This window comes from Notechis scutatus, chromosome 1 (assembly GCF_049901735.1).
Source record: "Notechis scutatus isolate UNSWTSFEM ecotype Mainland chromosome 1, rNotScu1.2, whole genome shotgun sequence".
NCBI classification, from domain to species: Eukaryota; Metazoa; Chordata; class Lepidosauria; order Squamata; family Elapidae; genus Notechis; species Notechis scutatus.
The window spans coordinates 279,957,478-279,973,418 of record NC_142009.1 but is presented as its reverse complement, the minus strand read 5'-3'; the positions used below and the strand labels follow the sequence as shown (position 1 = coordinate 279,973,418).

The 15,941-nt window shown below is 37.4% G+C and overlaps 1 protein-coding gene across 3 annotated transcripts in view; it reads right to left on the bottom strand.

Annotated features, from left to right (window-relative positions):
• The window catches only part of FMN1 (formin 1), a 144,885-nt gene that overhangs the window by 122,944 nt on the left and 6,000 nt on the right, over positions 1-15,941 (bottom strand). For all 3 annotated transcript variants that reach the window (XM_087951733.1, XM_087951734.1, XM_087951732.1), the window contains exon 2: positions 6,921-8,799. In XM_087951733.1, coding sequence (XP_087807859.1) covers positions 6,921-8,676 — 1,756 coding nt within the window. In that variant the 5' untranslated portion in view covers positions 8,677-8,799. The remainder of the gene's footprint in view (positions 1-6,920; positions 8,800-15,941) is intronic.

The following is a 15,941-nucleotide window of genomic DNA, read 5'->3' as shown; positions in this document are numbered from 1 at the left end:
CAATCACAGAAACTCAGCAGAAAACCATAGCGTATTTATGAGTATCTGTATTCTGTATAGCAATCTAAACTAGTAATTCAAAGTGACATCAAAGCAAAACAGTTCAAAAATAATTTGATGATCAATTTTAATTTGGAAAACATCTGAATCTGTGCTGAACTGATCGGTTCAGTTTGTGTTATCTATTTGTGTTAAGAATTGTGCATCTATGATTCCAATATATTTAGACAGGGCTATAGGCATGAGATGGAGAAAGACAGATCTAAGCACTGAAAAATGCAATATTATGCACATCTACTAGAAGCCATTTTCTTTTTCTTTTTAAAGACTTTATTCCAGGATGTGTTCCACACACTCTGGTCCACTGACTTCAGGGTATGGATATGATCATAAAATTTCCTTTAGTGGAACTAAAGAACCCAGATGGCACAAACTGTTTTTGAACATTTGCAACCCAACATATTTCATGTTCTTCAATACAGACAGAGCCCAAGGAATCCACGAGGAGTCTGATAATCCTGTGGTTTACATAATTAATACAAAAAGCCTAACTTTGTTCCTTTTCCTAGTGCTTTTCCTAGGCTTTGAAAATGAAAAATGTGCACTGCACGCTATACAATGCAAAGCAGAACTTGGTCAAAAGTGCTTCCGAGCTAGCACTTCTCTTCTAATTCAAGAGTGCCCGTGAACCTGAAAAAAAAGAGATCCTTTAGGAGTCACCTTAACTCTTAATAAGTAAGATGAAAAAAAGATTCCAGCTTTTTTAATGAATAGTAGAGAAGTATGCACTATTTCACTCTGAAATTTTGCACAAAAGAAATTTTCCTAAACTTAATCAAAATATTTAAACAAATGTTTGAATATGATTTTAAATAAATGCAGATGAATGAAAACATATTCCCTTTGTTCTTCAGCATTAGACATCTGTTTCTCTTCTTCCATGCAATCATATTTTATTGTGACATTTTAATTTACAAGCTTCCTTTTTTTGCAATTGTTTTTTAAAAAACAAATGACAATGGAAAGTGGTTTCTGATGTTACTCCTTTGATGTGGTAGGGTAAGGGGTCAAAATCAGCAAGATGACAGATGCAGCATCTCCATCTAACATATTTTGTATGTTCCTGTAATGTCAATGCACATATAAAAGCAGTGGAATTTGGATTGTGGCGCTCTGTCTGCCATCTTAAGGGGTGTAAGGAGCCTGCATAAGTGCATAATCATGCCTACCGTCCCTGTCCTATTGTCCCCATTTATTCATATCTATTTGTTGTATTCCTATACTTATACCTATTATATTGTAAGCAATTGACAAATCAAATAAATAAATACATCTTGATTGTTTTGACTCGCTCCTGCAGAAGCCATGGTTCCTGTGTATATACTCTAAAAGGAAACTGAGTGTTTTGTTACTGGAAACCAAGAACCAATTCTTATTACTGTAAATTTTTTAAAAAGTGAAATCTCTACCTAGAAGATGGTTAATATGCATCAGCTTATGAAATAAAATAGGGAGTGAGAAGGCTACTGACTTGTCTTGATTTCTTTTTTTATAGGAGCAAGGAAAGAGAAACTCTGTCAAGCTTTCAATATTTGGTTAGTATAATAATAAATAACAAATAAATGAGAATTCCAATGGTCATTGTGGTGATTCCCTTCTTTAAAGGATTGACAAAATCACATTAGCATCACCAAGAACCTGCTCTAACAATTAGAAAGCAGCTATTTTAAAATTATATTACATAAAACATAATGTGAATGTAAAACTCGGCAAAATAATAATAAATCCTCCACAAATTAGAACAGTGTTTCTAACCTCTGCTACTTTTAAGATGTGTGGACTTCAATTACCAGAATTACAACAATTGTTAGAATAAACACTTTGCCTATACAGAAAATATTCCAATGGCAATTGATTGCTAGGCTAGAACTATGTCTAAAAAGCAAAACTTATTGAGAGACCAAAAAAAGATGGGCTTCTAATAAATGAAACAAAGGGAAAGACAAGCAGTATAAATTTTAGATAGATAAGCAGCCCAATGGCCTTTTAGACCTGTTGAGAGCACATAGAATAGCCATAAGAGATTAGCATAGTCACATTATAGTTGCCATGGAAGACACACCCAGCCACAAATTGTGAAGTAAATGACATAATCCCCTAGCTATCTAACACCACCATGGATTGAAAGGAATTCTTGTAAATCCAAACAATGCTAGGAGTTTTATCTTGGATTACTTTGGAGTCTAGTTCTGTCTTTAAAACCCTGTGGCTATAGGCCTAAAAGCAGAATATTCAAGTTCATATGATGTTTTTCTTCACCTGATTTGAAGCTTCATGGATTCTTTCTTTTCTTATACAGCCTTTGGTCTTGAGAATGACTAGCAATCAAGACTCCCATTATAAATGTTGCTGATTTTAAACTACTCTATCAGATCATCATTGCCCATCAAAGACATAATTGAATTCTTGGAGCGTTCACCAAAACATTTATTACATGAAGTTGTTTCTCAGGATCTTTGAATGAACTCATGGTTTTAGAATGTATCAGAAATTTAGTCTAGTTGGTTTAAGATAGTATCATCATTAATTTAGAATTAATTTAGGTCAATTTAGGTTCTATTTTATTAGTTATATGACATTTTATTTATTTATTTGTATCCAACCTTGGTCAACCCTGAAGCTGACATGTGCGTAGCCATATTTTACTGCAGCCGTTGTTTATTCTTTTCTGTCTATTCTTTTCTTAGCTTTCTTTAGCTTTTCTGCAAAGGAATTTAATAGTGCTTCAGGTTCTCCACATTCTAGCCGCAGGAAAGGGAGTTGTAGAGAAGAGGGGGGAATGTTATGACTAGGTGGCATTCCTTCCCATGGGAATGACATGGTGCCTTCAGCTGGAGGACAGTGGAGTTTGGAGTCATTGGACTGATGGACTGTGAACTGATTGGAGATTGTGACTATGGGGGGAAGTGTCATTTTACTGGATGTAATTCCGAAGTCTGGCCAGAGTTGGAATTGTACCAAGACCATGACAATTTGATATGTTCCTAATAAACAGACTTTGAAGAAAGATGGATGCCTTGGACTTTTATTCCGGGGACACATTACTTGGAACCTTGACAACCTTTATTATTTGGACAAATAACTCAAGGTGGCGAACATATCCAACACATTTTCCTCCTCTTATTCCTCCGCCCCAACAACCCTGTGAGGCGGGTTGAACTGAGAAAGAGTGACTGGCTCAAATTTACCCAGCTGGCTTTTCTGGCTAAGGTGGCACTAGAACTCAGAGTCCCCCATTTTCTAGCATGGTACCTTAACTACTAGAGCTAACTGGCTCTCTTACGCTTTTTTTGATTAATATACTCAATCCTCGAAAGTATGTTTCATACATTCAAACAATGCAAAAAGGATATTTATAAACTTCTTTAGTGATTATGTGAAAAATTGTAGATTTGAGTTTTACTCAAGTTTCATTCCTTTTGTTCCTTTCCATAATTGGCTTTTATCAGAAAGGCATTTTTACATAGGGGAAAAATGCCAACTGTTGCTTAAGGATATCTTGTTGAAAACTAAAACCAGAGACATTGCCTCACAGGATTTGTTCAGAACACATCAACCGACATCATATCAGCTGTCTGCTTTCCACAGAGCCAGTAAAAGGTCTTTTTTGTTTTATAAACTCATTATGCCAAGACTATCACATAGGAACTTATCACAAGACAAGTGACGAACTTCATTTGATTAAGCTTGTTTCTTTGGAGATCAAAGATCCAGTTTCACATGCTAGCAACAACAAAAGGAGTGAAATGCTAGCTGGGCCAAGGCAGGGTGGCAGGCAACAGAGCCCAGCTTCAGTAGCAGAGCAGCATTTCCTCCACACTCATTCAAATAGCCCCTTTCCTTGGCAAATTAATTTCCACTACTTTATGAAAGATTCTTCTGTAAACACCATCCACTTAATTAATAAAACTATAAAAGTAGTGAGTGCTTCGGAGACCAGACATTGAACTTTTATACATGGTTATATGAGACTAGGATGAAACTATCAAAATCTAAAATGAAGCAAATGTAAGTTGAGAGAAGAAAAACCAAGACTCTTGTTGAATAAATCCCTTTGAGGAGGTAGATAAGAAGAAAAGTTGTTGAGGAAGCAAAGGAGAGAGGTCACCTGAAGCAGACAATGGAGGCTAGGTCTGAGAACACAGAACCCACTGCCCAATCCCACTGTCAACTACCAAGCTTGTAAATCAACAAAATGATGAATTTTGGGGATAAAATGGGTGGGTCTTGATGCTAGCCCTCTCTTCAGTTGTCCTGGATCTAGGCTTGCCAACTTCCATCTTTCTAGCTAGTGTCTAGTAGCCTATTTGAGAAGGAGGTGAGTAATTGGAGATGATGTTCTCTATATGTGTGTGTGTGAGAAACCATGGAACCATCATGAGTGAGAGAGAGCATAAGTACTTTGTCATTAGTTTTGTTGCTACTTGGATTTCCTCGGGTCTCTGTGTATTGAATTGTTGGTGGAAAGTGATTTGTGTGAGTTCCTAATTATTTCTCAGCTGTTGACCAGGAATATATATGATTTAGCTGCACCCATCTGGAAAATCCAGATAGAAAGGGGTTGGGTCTGCAAGATCCACATGCTTTATCTGGTTCTGAGTACATGAATGAATGATCATAATCTTCATGCAACAATGATCAATGATGAGGTATAGGCATTAAATCTAAAAAACACTCAGATGACAGCTAGGCAGGAGATAGAAGAAGAGGAGGCTCAAAGCTCATCCCCCAAAGAGTAATGGTTAAATGGATACACAAGCAAGCAAGTAGTTGTACAAGATACAAGACAGGGCAGCCAAAAGAGGAAGAAGCTGACTAACAGGCAAAATGGCCCTATTATTGTTAGCTCTTACAGTGATAAGTTCACATTATTTTACGATTCTGCATATGTTGATTGCGATCTATAGAAAAACAAGTTGAAAAAAATAAAATAAAAAAGCATACCTCAAGAGCAAAATTAGGAAGCTAATCATACTCAGGAAAAGACCTAGGACAAGTTTGTGAAGGTTATAAAGAGATTGATTTTGACAATGGCCAACATAGCCCAATGTCAAGCAGCCAATCACACTTCTGCCAATTTTCTCATTCAGTCGCATCCACCTGGTGTGTTTGTGTATCCATGTGTCAAGGTCTGCAAGATCAAAGCTTTCCCTTTTTTCATGCCCTTGCCTCCTTGATTAGAATGGAACTTACCCTGAAATGCACACATATCCAGAACACTCATTTTAAATTAGACGGCTCAGATAATTACTTAAAATTTCCAGTGCTTTAACATAATTTCAGATAACAAATATATGCCAGAGCAGAAAGGCAGGATATAAATAGAATGAATAAATAAGCAAATGAATGGCTAAACAAATAAAAGTCTGAGAACTCCTGACCAACATATAGTATCCATTTGGAACCTGTTAGGTTGAAAAAAGATGATGTACAAACAATTCAAAGTGCTACTACTGGAGAACAACACTTTTATTTGCATAACTTCTACCCTCTACGTCCACCTAAGCACTGCACTATATGATCAACAACACTGATTTTAAATAGAGCTGAGAATTGGTTGGGGATCCATTTCTTTTAAAAACATTTTCGTAGTTCAATTTTTCTGTGTTTTGTAAAGCGGAAATATATATACATACATACATACATACATACATACATACATACATACATACATACATGTTATGACTCCCCTTCAAATTCAAGCAAGCAAAACAGAAAGCAGCCGTTTCAGAAGTAATTCAAACAGAATAAAGTCTCACAAGATAACGGCTGGCAGAAATCCCAATCCACAGCATAAATCTTTACTCTGTCCGGCAAACCAGTCTTGGCAATAAATCTCAAGCCTCAGAGCTTCTTGCTGTAACGTCCTCACTCAATAAGTCACTTTGCTTCTGGCGAATTCCACCAGGCCAGCTGTGTCCTTTATACTTAAGCCACGTGCTAATTACCCTAATTATTGGCTCGCTCTTCTCTTTCTTTCTAACTGGGTTTGTCTCCTTAGTCGTCTTCTGTTCCTAACGTCTAACCATAAGTTTTCCAGATTCTCATCTCCGCTGGAAAACTCCCTCCTTCCTTCCCTGTCATCCATTCCCGGCTGCTGATTAGATAAAGCACCAGAGGAGATCAAAGGTTCTGACCACTCTAATATTTCAGGTCTGTCATCCCTTGTTACCTCCATCTCCTCATCCTGGTTACTATTCCAATCACTCAGCAATGCCGGTTCATATTTCTCTGCCATGTCTTCCTCACTTGAACTCATATCTGCCACAGGAGCAGAATCCAAACCCGGAGCCACAACACATACATATATTTCTTAAGTTTTCGTGGGTACTTACATGTATGGTATTCAGTTTTGTTCGGGTATTTTCCCACGTCATTATAGTTGTGTTTTTAAAGTTGTAGCAACGTTTCGGCAGAATCTCATCTGCCATCATCAGGCTTCTGTATTGTGTTTGTCTGTGACTCACAACTATAATGACTTGGGAAAATACCCGAACAAAACTGAATACCATACATATATATCTATATCTGTATCTGTATCTCTATCTCTATCTATATATCTATATATATATATATATACCCAAACAACATCATTGGAATACCTGAAGAGAAGTTGTGGATGTAAACTAAATAAATACATAAATGAAATAGCAGCCCAAATGAAAAATTCACCGAGTAAATGTGGGGAAAAAAAAGAATTACAACAGTTTAAATAAGCTGAATGTCACTTGTACTATTAAGGAAACACATTTGTTTTTTAATTGCTCATCTCCAGTAATTAATCTGGGAGAATATGCTAAAAAGGTTCTGAGCAGATGTGCTTCATCTTGGTGTTAAAGCTATAGTAAAATTGGACTAACCTGAAAGCAGTTGATGCGGAGAGTGAACACTCTTTTTTTCCTGAGGACTGCTTCTTTCAGAGTTCTCCTTACTGGTATCTCCACATAGTCCTTGTTGTCTTGTAGAAAAGCCGGGATCTCCACTTTCAGAAACCTTGAGATGCCTCTGTGCTTCCAAGTCACTGCACAGTGACAAATCTGAAGAAGAATGTCTCGAAGCACAATGGCCAACAGATTCATTTTCAACATCAAGAGCAGTCAATGGAAGTATTCGGTGGTGTAGCTTCATATTTGGTGGACTTGAGGATAAAGGAGAAGGCAGGGGAGACATTTGTGTATGTGTATTGGATGAAGGATATGACCGATTAAAAACATTGCTAATAGCTACTAAAGATGGAGAGGGTGTTTTTTTCTCGTCCTGCTTATTGTTAGTTCTCTGCTGACACATCTCAGGCGGTGTCTGCAAGTGTAAGGTCAAGTGATTCTTCTTCTGGGGCAGGGCAGTTCTTTTTTCTCTTTTTTCACGTGAGCAAATGGATGGGCTTGTAGCACACTGTAACGTCTTCCATTCGGCCGATTCGTCTAATCTGTCAATCTGTAAAACTTTCTGCAAGGTTTTGTTGACTGCTTTCACTGGGCTACATGCTTCCTTAAAAGAATAATCTTGTTCTGCTTTAGATTGTTGAGGAACTCCTTCATCACCTTTCTCACTGGTAGCACCTAAACCAGTTGACACTTTGCTTTCTTCACTGGTGGCATAAGACACCTGACTGTATCCTGCAGTATCTTTTATGTCTTGTCTTTTTAAAAGCTCTCCAATTTCAGATGCACCCTGGCAGATCCCTGCAATATGGCTATAATCACACCTCTCTTCAGATGCTAACTTATCTTGGAAAGTATTTGGCAAAGGGCTGCTCTGCTGAATCACTTTAAAGGTACCTTCTATCTCATCCAACAGACTATGGCTGGAATGTGAAAAACAGTGCCCCAAAACAACATTGTCATATTCAGAGAAAGAAACAGAGAGATCTGAATCGGATTCCAATACCTGACAGTCCTCAAGTAAACACTGTTTTCTCTTTGATAGCTCTGGAGGTTTATTCACATCTGATAATTCACTTTTGTATTCCACTTTTCTCTCATCAGAACACATGAAAAATCTGGAGGAATCATCAAAATGATATCTGTCATTTCCCGATAAAGCTCCCTTGTAGTGTAATGCCGGAGGCTCCAAAGTTGCAGATATCTTCCTTTTAATATTCTTGTTTATGAATTCCTCAATGCTCTCTCTTCGTTTGCTAGATTTTCTTCTTTTTTTATTTTTCAGACTAGACTTCGGTGTGGATCCAGAAAAAGAGTCTGACTGATCCTTGCAATCTGGCTTCTCCTCTTTACATTTCAAATGTTCTGAAACTTCTTGTAGTTTTCCATCCTGGTTTCCCATTTTAACTCCAAGTATGTGGCTTGAACTGAGCAGAGTTGTCAAGATTCTGTCTTTTTCAGCGTTTAGCTTGTACAATGCAGTGAGAATATTCTCAGTAGTTGTTTGTTTAAAGAAGATTTCATCAATATGTTCGCAACTCTGCCCTTGTGATCCAACCACTTCCGAGTCTTCTTTCACTTGATAGCAGTTATGAAAACATTTACTGGATTTATCCAGAGTTACACAGCCCTTATATGTGAATCCTGTGATTTTTCCCCTCGGAAGGTAGAATCTGACATAGCAAAGTTCCATAATGGGTCTATGCAACTGGAGGACCGTGTGAGTGCCTTCCATTATGCTTACCTAATTAATCATGCATTAAAGTTATGAGATCAACATTTCTAATTTTGCATGACACGTCATGTGATGCAAAGAAAGAAAAGAGGCTTTCTGACTAATCTTCCACGGTGATGTTTCCTGCAGAAAGAAAGGGAAAAAAAGAGACTGTAAAAAAGTAAAAGTGAGTTCGTAGTGGAGCAAAGTTTTGAACTAAGAATTTTACATTATATATCTGTAAGTCTATAGAGATTCTCAGCATCCAGCTCATGGTTGTCCCAAAGATGCTTTTTCAGGTGGCAACTGGACTTCCTTGTTTTTTCTTTGAAGACGTTTCACTTCTCATCCAAGAAGCTTCTTCAGCTCCTTCCATTCCCCACTATCCTGTCAGAACGGAAGAAGCTTCTTGGATGAGAAATGTCTTCAAAGAAGAAACAAGCAATAGCAATAGCACTTAGACTTATATGCTGCTTTACAGGACTTTACAGCCCTCTCTAAGCGGTTTACAGAGTCAGCATATTGCCCCCAATAATTTGGGTCCTCATTTCACTCACCTCAGAAGGATGGAAGGCTGAGTCAACCTTGAGCCTGGTGAGATTTGAACTGCTAAATTGCAGGCAGCCGGCAGGCAGCAGAAGTAGCCTGCAGTACTGCACTCTAACCACTGCAACCCCACAGCTCATAAAAAATAAGAAAGTCTAGTTGCCTCTTGAAAAAGCACCTTGAGGGCATTATTATCTATATATTTTCAATCTTTATAGCAGGCTAATATGTATCGGACATGCATACAACGGAGCAGCTACTATGTTTTTTTTAATGACATTTGTATGCTGATTCAGTTTGTAGTGGTTAACAACAGTTAGCAACATCAGAACCAAATGGAACAACATTATTTACAGTAATGTTTAGACATTGGACTGCCATTGAAAATTGCTCAAACATTTTAGAGGGTGCAAAATGTTGACTTGGTACAGTTATATCAAGGTGGGTTTATATCAAAGTCTTCACTTCTGTCAGTTCACTTCTGGATCAAATTCAAGATCCTTATATCCTTAAACTTTTAAATATCTTGGAATTGAGAGACTTGAAGGAATAAATTCATTTCATATTAATTTGCTTGTACGTTTAAGTTCTTCTGCCAAGATCCTTCTCTATAATTCAGCAACATAGAAAATGATATTCTTAGAAATTGTAACTTGGTTACAGAACAACCTTCTGATTACTTGATACTACAGTGAAAATCAAGTAGAGCAATTTTAACCTATTAATTATTTAAATAAACGGCAATGATTAAATCTGTAATTGATTTTAATTATTAGATCAGTCCACCCAGGACAACTGATGGACTCTGATGGGCTTCACAGGGAGATAGGAACCATAACTGAAGATCTGCTGCACAGCTTTGCCAAGACTTAGGATGAATGAGGCTTTAGATAAGATTGTGCCCATGACCTCCCCTGATCCGTAGACCTTGTCATGCTCTATGGTATAAGAAGAAACTGAAAAGGATTAAATGAAACAAGAGACATCTAGAGGGCTGCTGGTAGAAGACAAGGTATTAACTTGATTGAATATGGGTAAATGCTTTTATTAAAATTATCTTGTGGCAGCGAAGCAGAAATACTTCTCCACACTAACTGCATCTGCAAATAATCACACAGGTTATTAAGGGGATTAAGATGATTCAATTCCTCCTGGTAAGGAGGATTCAGAGGTCTGTATCTGCAGGTATGTACTGAGGAATTTGCTGACTTTGTGGCAATTAAAGTCACTTGGATTTATTTTTGGGTAGACATTTGCATGCATACTGGTCTAGAGGAGATCCCTGGGGTATTGCCCAGTTATCTGGGAATGATTTGACTCTGTTGCTCCAGAGGAAGTGAACATGATCCTAGTGAATGTGATCTGAGCTAACCGAGTTTAGATATATCCCTGGGTGGAAACAGCCTCCTGCAAAGTGACAAGTGGGTGGGCACTGGCAATGATAAATTCATCTTTGGATGAGGGAGTGGTGGCACAGCCCTTCAAGAAGGCTATTGTTCACCCTCTGCTTAAGCCATTGCTAGTTCTATCCCCTGATGGACAATTTTCATCCTGTCTCCAGCTTTGCCTTGCTGGGGAACATTGTTGAGAAGATGGTTACATTGCAGCTCCAGAGGATTCTGGATGAAGCGGATTATCTGGACCTTTCATGGCTTAGGCCCATTCCTGGATCAATATGCCCTTGTCACAGTCCAGGTGTCCCAATCAACTCCTGTTTGGACTATTGTAATGTGTTCCATATGGGGCTGGCCTTGAAGAGCATTCAGAAACTTCAGCTGGTTCAAAATGCAGTGGCCCACATAGTTTTGTGCACTTCTCACCTCCTTTGCAGCAGTTGTATTGGCTGCTGATTTGTTTCTGGGTGCAATTCAAGGTGCTTGTTATTACTTTAAAGCCCTACGTGATTTGTGCACTGGTTATTTGAAGGTCTGCCTCTCCCCACTTATCCAACCTACTTTAGCAGGAAGGCAGGGTATGCTGAAGTCCCATCTAGTAGAGAAGTACAGTACATCTAGCAGAACCCAGAAAAAGGGTCTCATCAGTGGTGGCTCCTTCCCCATGGAATATCATTCTCTTGGAGATAAAATTAGCCTTGACTTAACACTTTTCTAAAAGGCCCTGAAGATATGGTTTGCCAGTGATCTGGGGAAACCCAGGTTGACGCAAAATTGATCAAGTGACTGGTTTAATTGTAGGGAAGGAGGTAGAGCTGTGATGGCGAACCTATGCCACATGTGCCAGAAGTGGCACACAAAGCCATCTCACTGAGCACACCAGCTGTTGCTTGTGGCTCTTCTGGATTCCAGCATGTGAATGTGCACCAGCCAGCTGGTCTTTGTATGAGCAGGAGCGCCAGAAACCGGAAGAGCAGTTCCCTGAAACGCAGGCATGCGCTGTCCAGCTGGTCTTCGCGTGTGCATGTGTGTTAGAAACTGCAAGACTAGGTGGCCGGTGCACATGTGCGTGCTGGGAAGCTAAGCTTCCGGTTTCCGATGCACATGCTCCCATTTTGACACTCAGTGCTGAAAAGGTTAGCCACCACTGGGGTAGAGGTTTGTGGACTTCTGTACAGTGTTTTTTTTTTAATTTGGTAAGCTTCCGAGAGTCAGCGTGTGTGAGAAGGGTGGTCATATAAATTTGTTTAATAAATAAATAGCTATTGCATTCATATTATGAGTTGGCTGTGCAAACTTAAATACTTTAAAAGTATATGTAAGCATGGATTACAGTTGAATGTTTATCAGACCTTCATTTATCATTAGTTTTTTTTCCCCCAGCTATATCCCTGGGTAATAAATGCAGCATGATTTCCCTTTCCACACTGCATTCAGAACTTGCAGTAAAAAATATTACAGTAGTTCTTATTATGGCTTAATGAGCATGCTAGGCAGCTTGCTGTACATAATTTGTAAGGATTCTAAATTTAACTTCTCAGTAAACAATTTAGATTCATCTGATCACATGAAAAACTACCATAAATAATCTACCAGGAGCGCATTAAGACTCTTGGAGGCCCTAAACACAATCATCGCTGTAGTTTGTCATTGTAGTGATCATCTGGATGCTGAGGGTTATAAGGTTTTCTCTAAATGTCATTATTTTAATACATTACAGTGAATAAAATCCACATTCTATTCTATTCCTATGTGCATATACTGTATGTGTGTGTGTGTACACACACACATACAGTATATGCACATAGGAATAATATCTTAAATATACTTATTTTTAGGAAAAGATACGCAAATGTTGATTTTACTATTAATTTCATGTATTTTTTTTATTTAAAATGTGTTGTAAATCCTAAACACTGTAGATATTATGCCTAATACAGGCATGCAATTTAGTTTCAGAAGTACAAACTACTTTTCTCTTAGTTAAATTATGCTCAGTTCGGCAATTTTTATACCCTTCTCCATAAAGTTCTTTTCAAAAAATAATTATGGTGACCACAAGTAGTCTTTGACATATGACCATAATGGTCCCTGTCCATCATGGTTGTAAATTGTGACAATAGTAAAGCAGACCACCCACATGACTTACCCAATTTTACAAACTTTTCTGTGGCGGCTGTTAAATGAATGCTGTGATTGTTAATCGAAGTAATAGTTCACTATGGGCCATTTTACAGAAAATTGGAAGTAAATGCTGATTTTTGGCAAAAACATCCTAAAAAGGTGATCATTTGACTGTGAGATGTTTAGAATGGCTGTAAATGTGGCGAGGTGCCAAGCTTCTGAAATACAGTCATGTGACCATCAGAATTTCAGAACCGAGTCATAAGTATCCCCAGAGAGATCCATTGTCACCTCTTAATTCAAAAACTACCTATATCTTAAATGCTATTGGGGCAAACTTGGTCCTTGTATCACACAGAAACCAAAAAGAGCAAATGAAATGTTTTTTTAAAAATAAATTTGAAGTGGCCATGAGTAAAAATGTTTTGATTTCTAAACTTAATAAAGAAGCATCTCACTTCTGATGGTGATTCAACCACAGTTTTATTATCTGCTTCTTTTCTTGTCTAGTTAAAAATAACAGAATTTGATATATGAGTGTGTGCTAATAGCATGGCAGAAGCAATAGAGAGAGTAATCATATTATGCTTCTTTTAATTTAATTTATCCGACAGATATGTATTATATCTTATAAAGTTCTGCTTCATGTTGAGGAACATTGTATATGTTACTTAATGAACTCCTCAGACTATTTCTATCACAGCAAAATTGACAGGCAATTATTTTTTGTAAAAGAAATTAAAAAGGAGATGGTACATCTTGTGTATCATATTTTTTTCAAAGGCAGACACACTCCATTGTTTTGACATCCATATTTTGTCAAGTAAGATTTGTCACTGCCTTTCATGAGGATGCATTACTCTTCATTTTCCTCCAAGTGATGAATATCCAGAAGGCTGAATAATAATTTTAATTATCATCAGATTTACAGCCCACTTGACTCCAGAACAACTCTGAGCAGCTTACCATTTAAAATACAGAAAAACAATAAAGTGAAAACCTGAAGAATCCAAACAACCATATCCCATACACCAAAATAACAATAACAACAACTCTACCACACATAGGCTTAACAAATGAGGTAGCTCAAAGCCTGGGAGAACTGCCAAGTTTTTAAAGACTTCCTGAATATCATCCAGGTGAAAGCTGCATAGATCTCTTTTTTCCAAAAAGCTATTTATAGCTGGGCAAGCAAGATCCATAGAAAAAATGTACTAAGCTCCCCCTAACCACTACTTAGATAAAATAGAAGAGAATGTTTGATGTCTTGTTAAATCCCATCAAGCTTGACTTCTGGAGACCGCATAGACATAACCATTTGAGTTCAGAAGGGGTTTCTAGAGGCTTTAAAAAAAAAAACTTTATACACTACCACAAACTGCAGGCTTCCTACAGGCTTTTCAGGAGTTTGATTCTGATTGGCTCAAGATTGACTCAGCCTTCCATCCTTCTGAGGCCAGTAAAATGAGGACCCAGATCACTGGGGCCAATATGCTGCTCTGTAAACCACTTAGAGAGGGATGTAAAGCATTATGAAGTGCATATAAGTCCAAGTGCTATTGCTATTACTTAAGCACTTTATGGCTTAGCACCAAGTTATCTTGGCCAGTTCAATCTGGCCAATCTTGCCAGGAAAGCTATTGGTAGTTTCTCAGGACATATGGAAAACCAAAACACAAAAGGGTTGCTTTTCTGTAGCATTGCCAACTCTTGGCCTCCCATTGGAATGTAGACTAGCCCTGACTTAATTACCTTCCAGAAGCATGTGAAGATGGCACATTTTTTTAAAATCAGTGATTACTCCTGCTCCTTAATTTAAGAAATGCTTCATTTTGTTGTGACATAGAATTTAACCAGGCTCTTTTTGATTGCTGGAAATGGTTGCAATTTGTCCTTTTATATAATTTGATAGTAAATTGCCTCAACCAGACATTGATTAGAGGGCATTTAAAAAAATATGTGGGGAAAATCTATGATCAAGGTTCTACTCTTTTCTTTGTTAGATATTCCTTGTCTAATTCTAAATCATAACTTTAGTTAGTAAATCATGATTAAAGAAAGCTTAAAGAAAAAAGAAGCCTTTTAGTATAGTACAGATCAAAACTAATCCTATGTATGAAAAATCAAAAACTCCTAATATAACCAGAGTTTTTAATGAATTTGCTCTGCCTATTCATAGGTTGACCAAATCTTACTCACAAGCTGACTCAGATTCAAAGTATAAAATTACTTCTTCTCAGTGGTTGACTGCATATATGCAAATGTCAGTTTAATGGAGGAAAATTGACATTGTAGGGAAATCTATTTTGTACAATTAACAGCTAAGAAATATAGTTATGTATTTTTAAATTTTAAATATAGTTTATTTATTTACCAATATTAGCTAAACATGGTTGATCTTGACCGCTAAGCAGGGTTGGCTATACTTAGTTTGTGGATTGGAATTTGTTGAAATTTTAGAGCTTTTGGCTGGATAGAGAAGTTTAAAAAAAGAAAAGAAAATGATCCATAAAAAATTATAAAGATACTGTAACAGGAGATGACCTAGACATGAGAACATTCTTTCTTTGACCATATTTTGTTGAGTAAATCACAATGGGCTGGGTTTGCATGCTAAAGAATGAATCAAAGTGGTTAAATTCGTGGAACTTATTAAGGTGAAAGCAATCCCCCTCCCACCAATGATGATTCTGTATATGTGAAACAGATCTGCCGAGTACCTATAGCTCTAACTTCTACTGATTCTGTCTTCATTGGGTACTGAAATTCAGATCAGTTTCATTGGATTAATAAGTTAATTAATGAAAATAGATAAAAATAACTCATTTTAATCTCTAAAGCTCGTTCTTCTCCAAAATACATCATTTGCTAATGTATTGCTTCTTATCTACTTAAGCAGAATATTTAAAATGCTTCCAACAAACAAAAAGCTCACATTTACCTGTTTCACAGTGTTTCTGCTGGCCCAGAAACAAGAAAAAGATTAACTGCAAATTGAAAGCCAAAGAAAAAGTAATTACGGACAAAAGAAAATATCGAGAGGGTACAGAGGTTCAGCCACATTAGTGATTTTATTTTCTGCCAAGTAATTAGCCATATAAAGCCTATTTATATTCTACCACATTCTTCCAGCCAACTGGTTCATCTTGCAGTCCCAGAGTGTTGGAATTTTAAGATTTGCAATTTCAACTATTTCAATGGCACCATAGGTTGTGGAAGGCT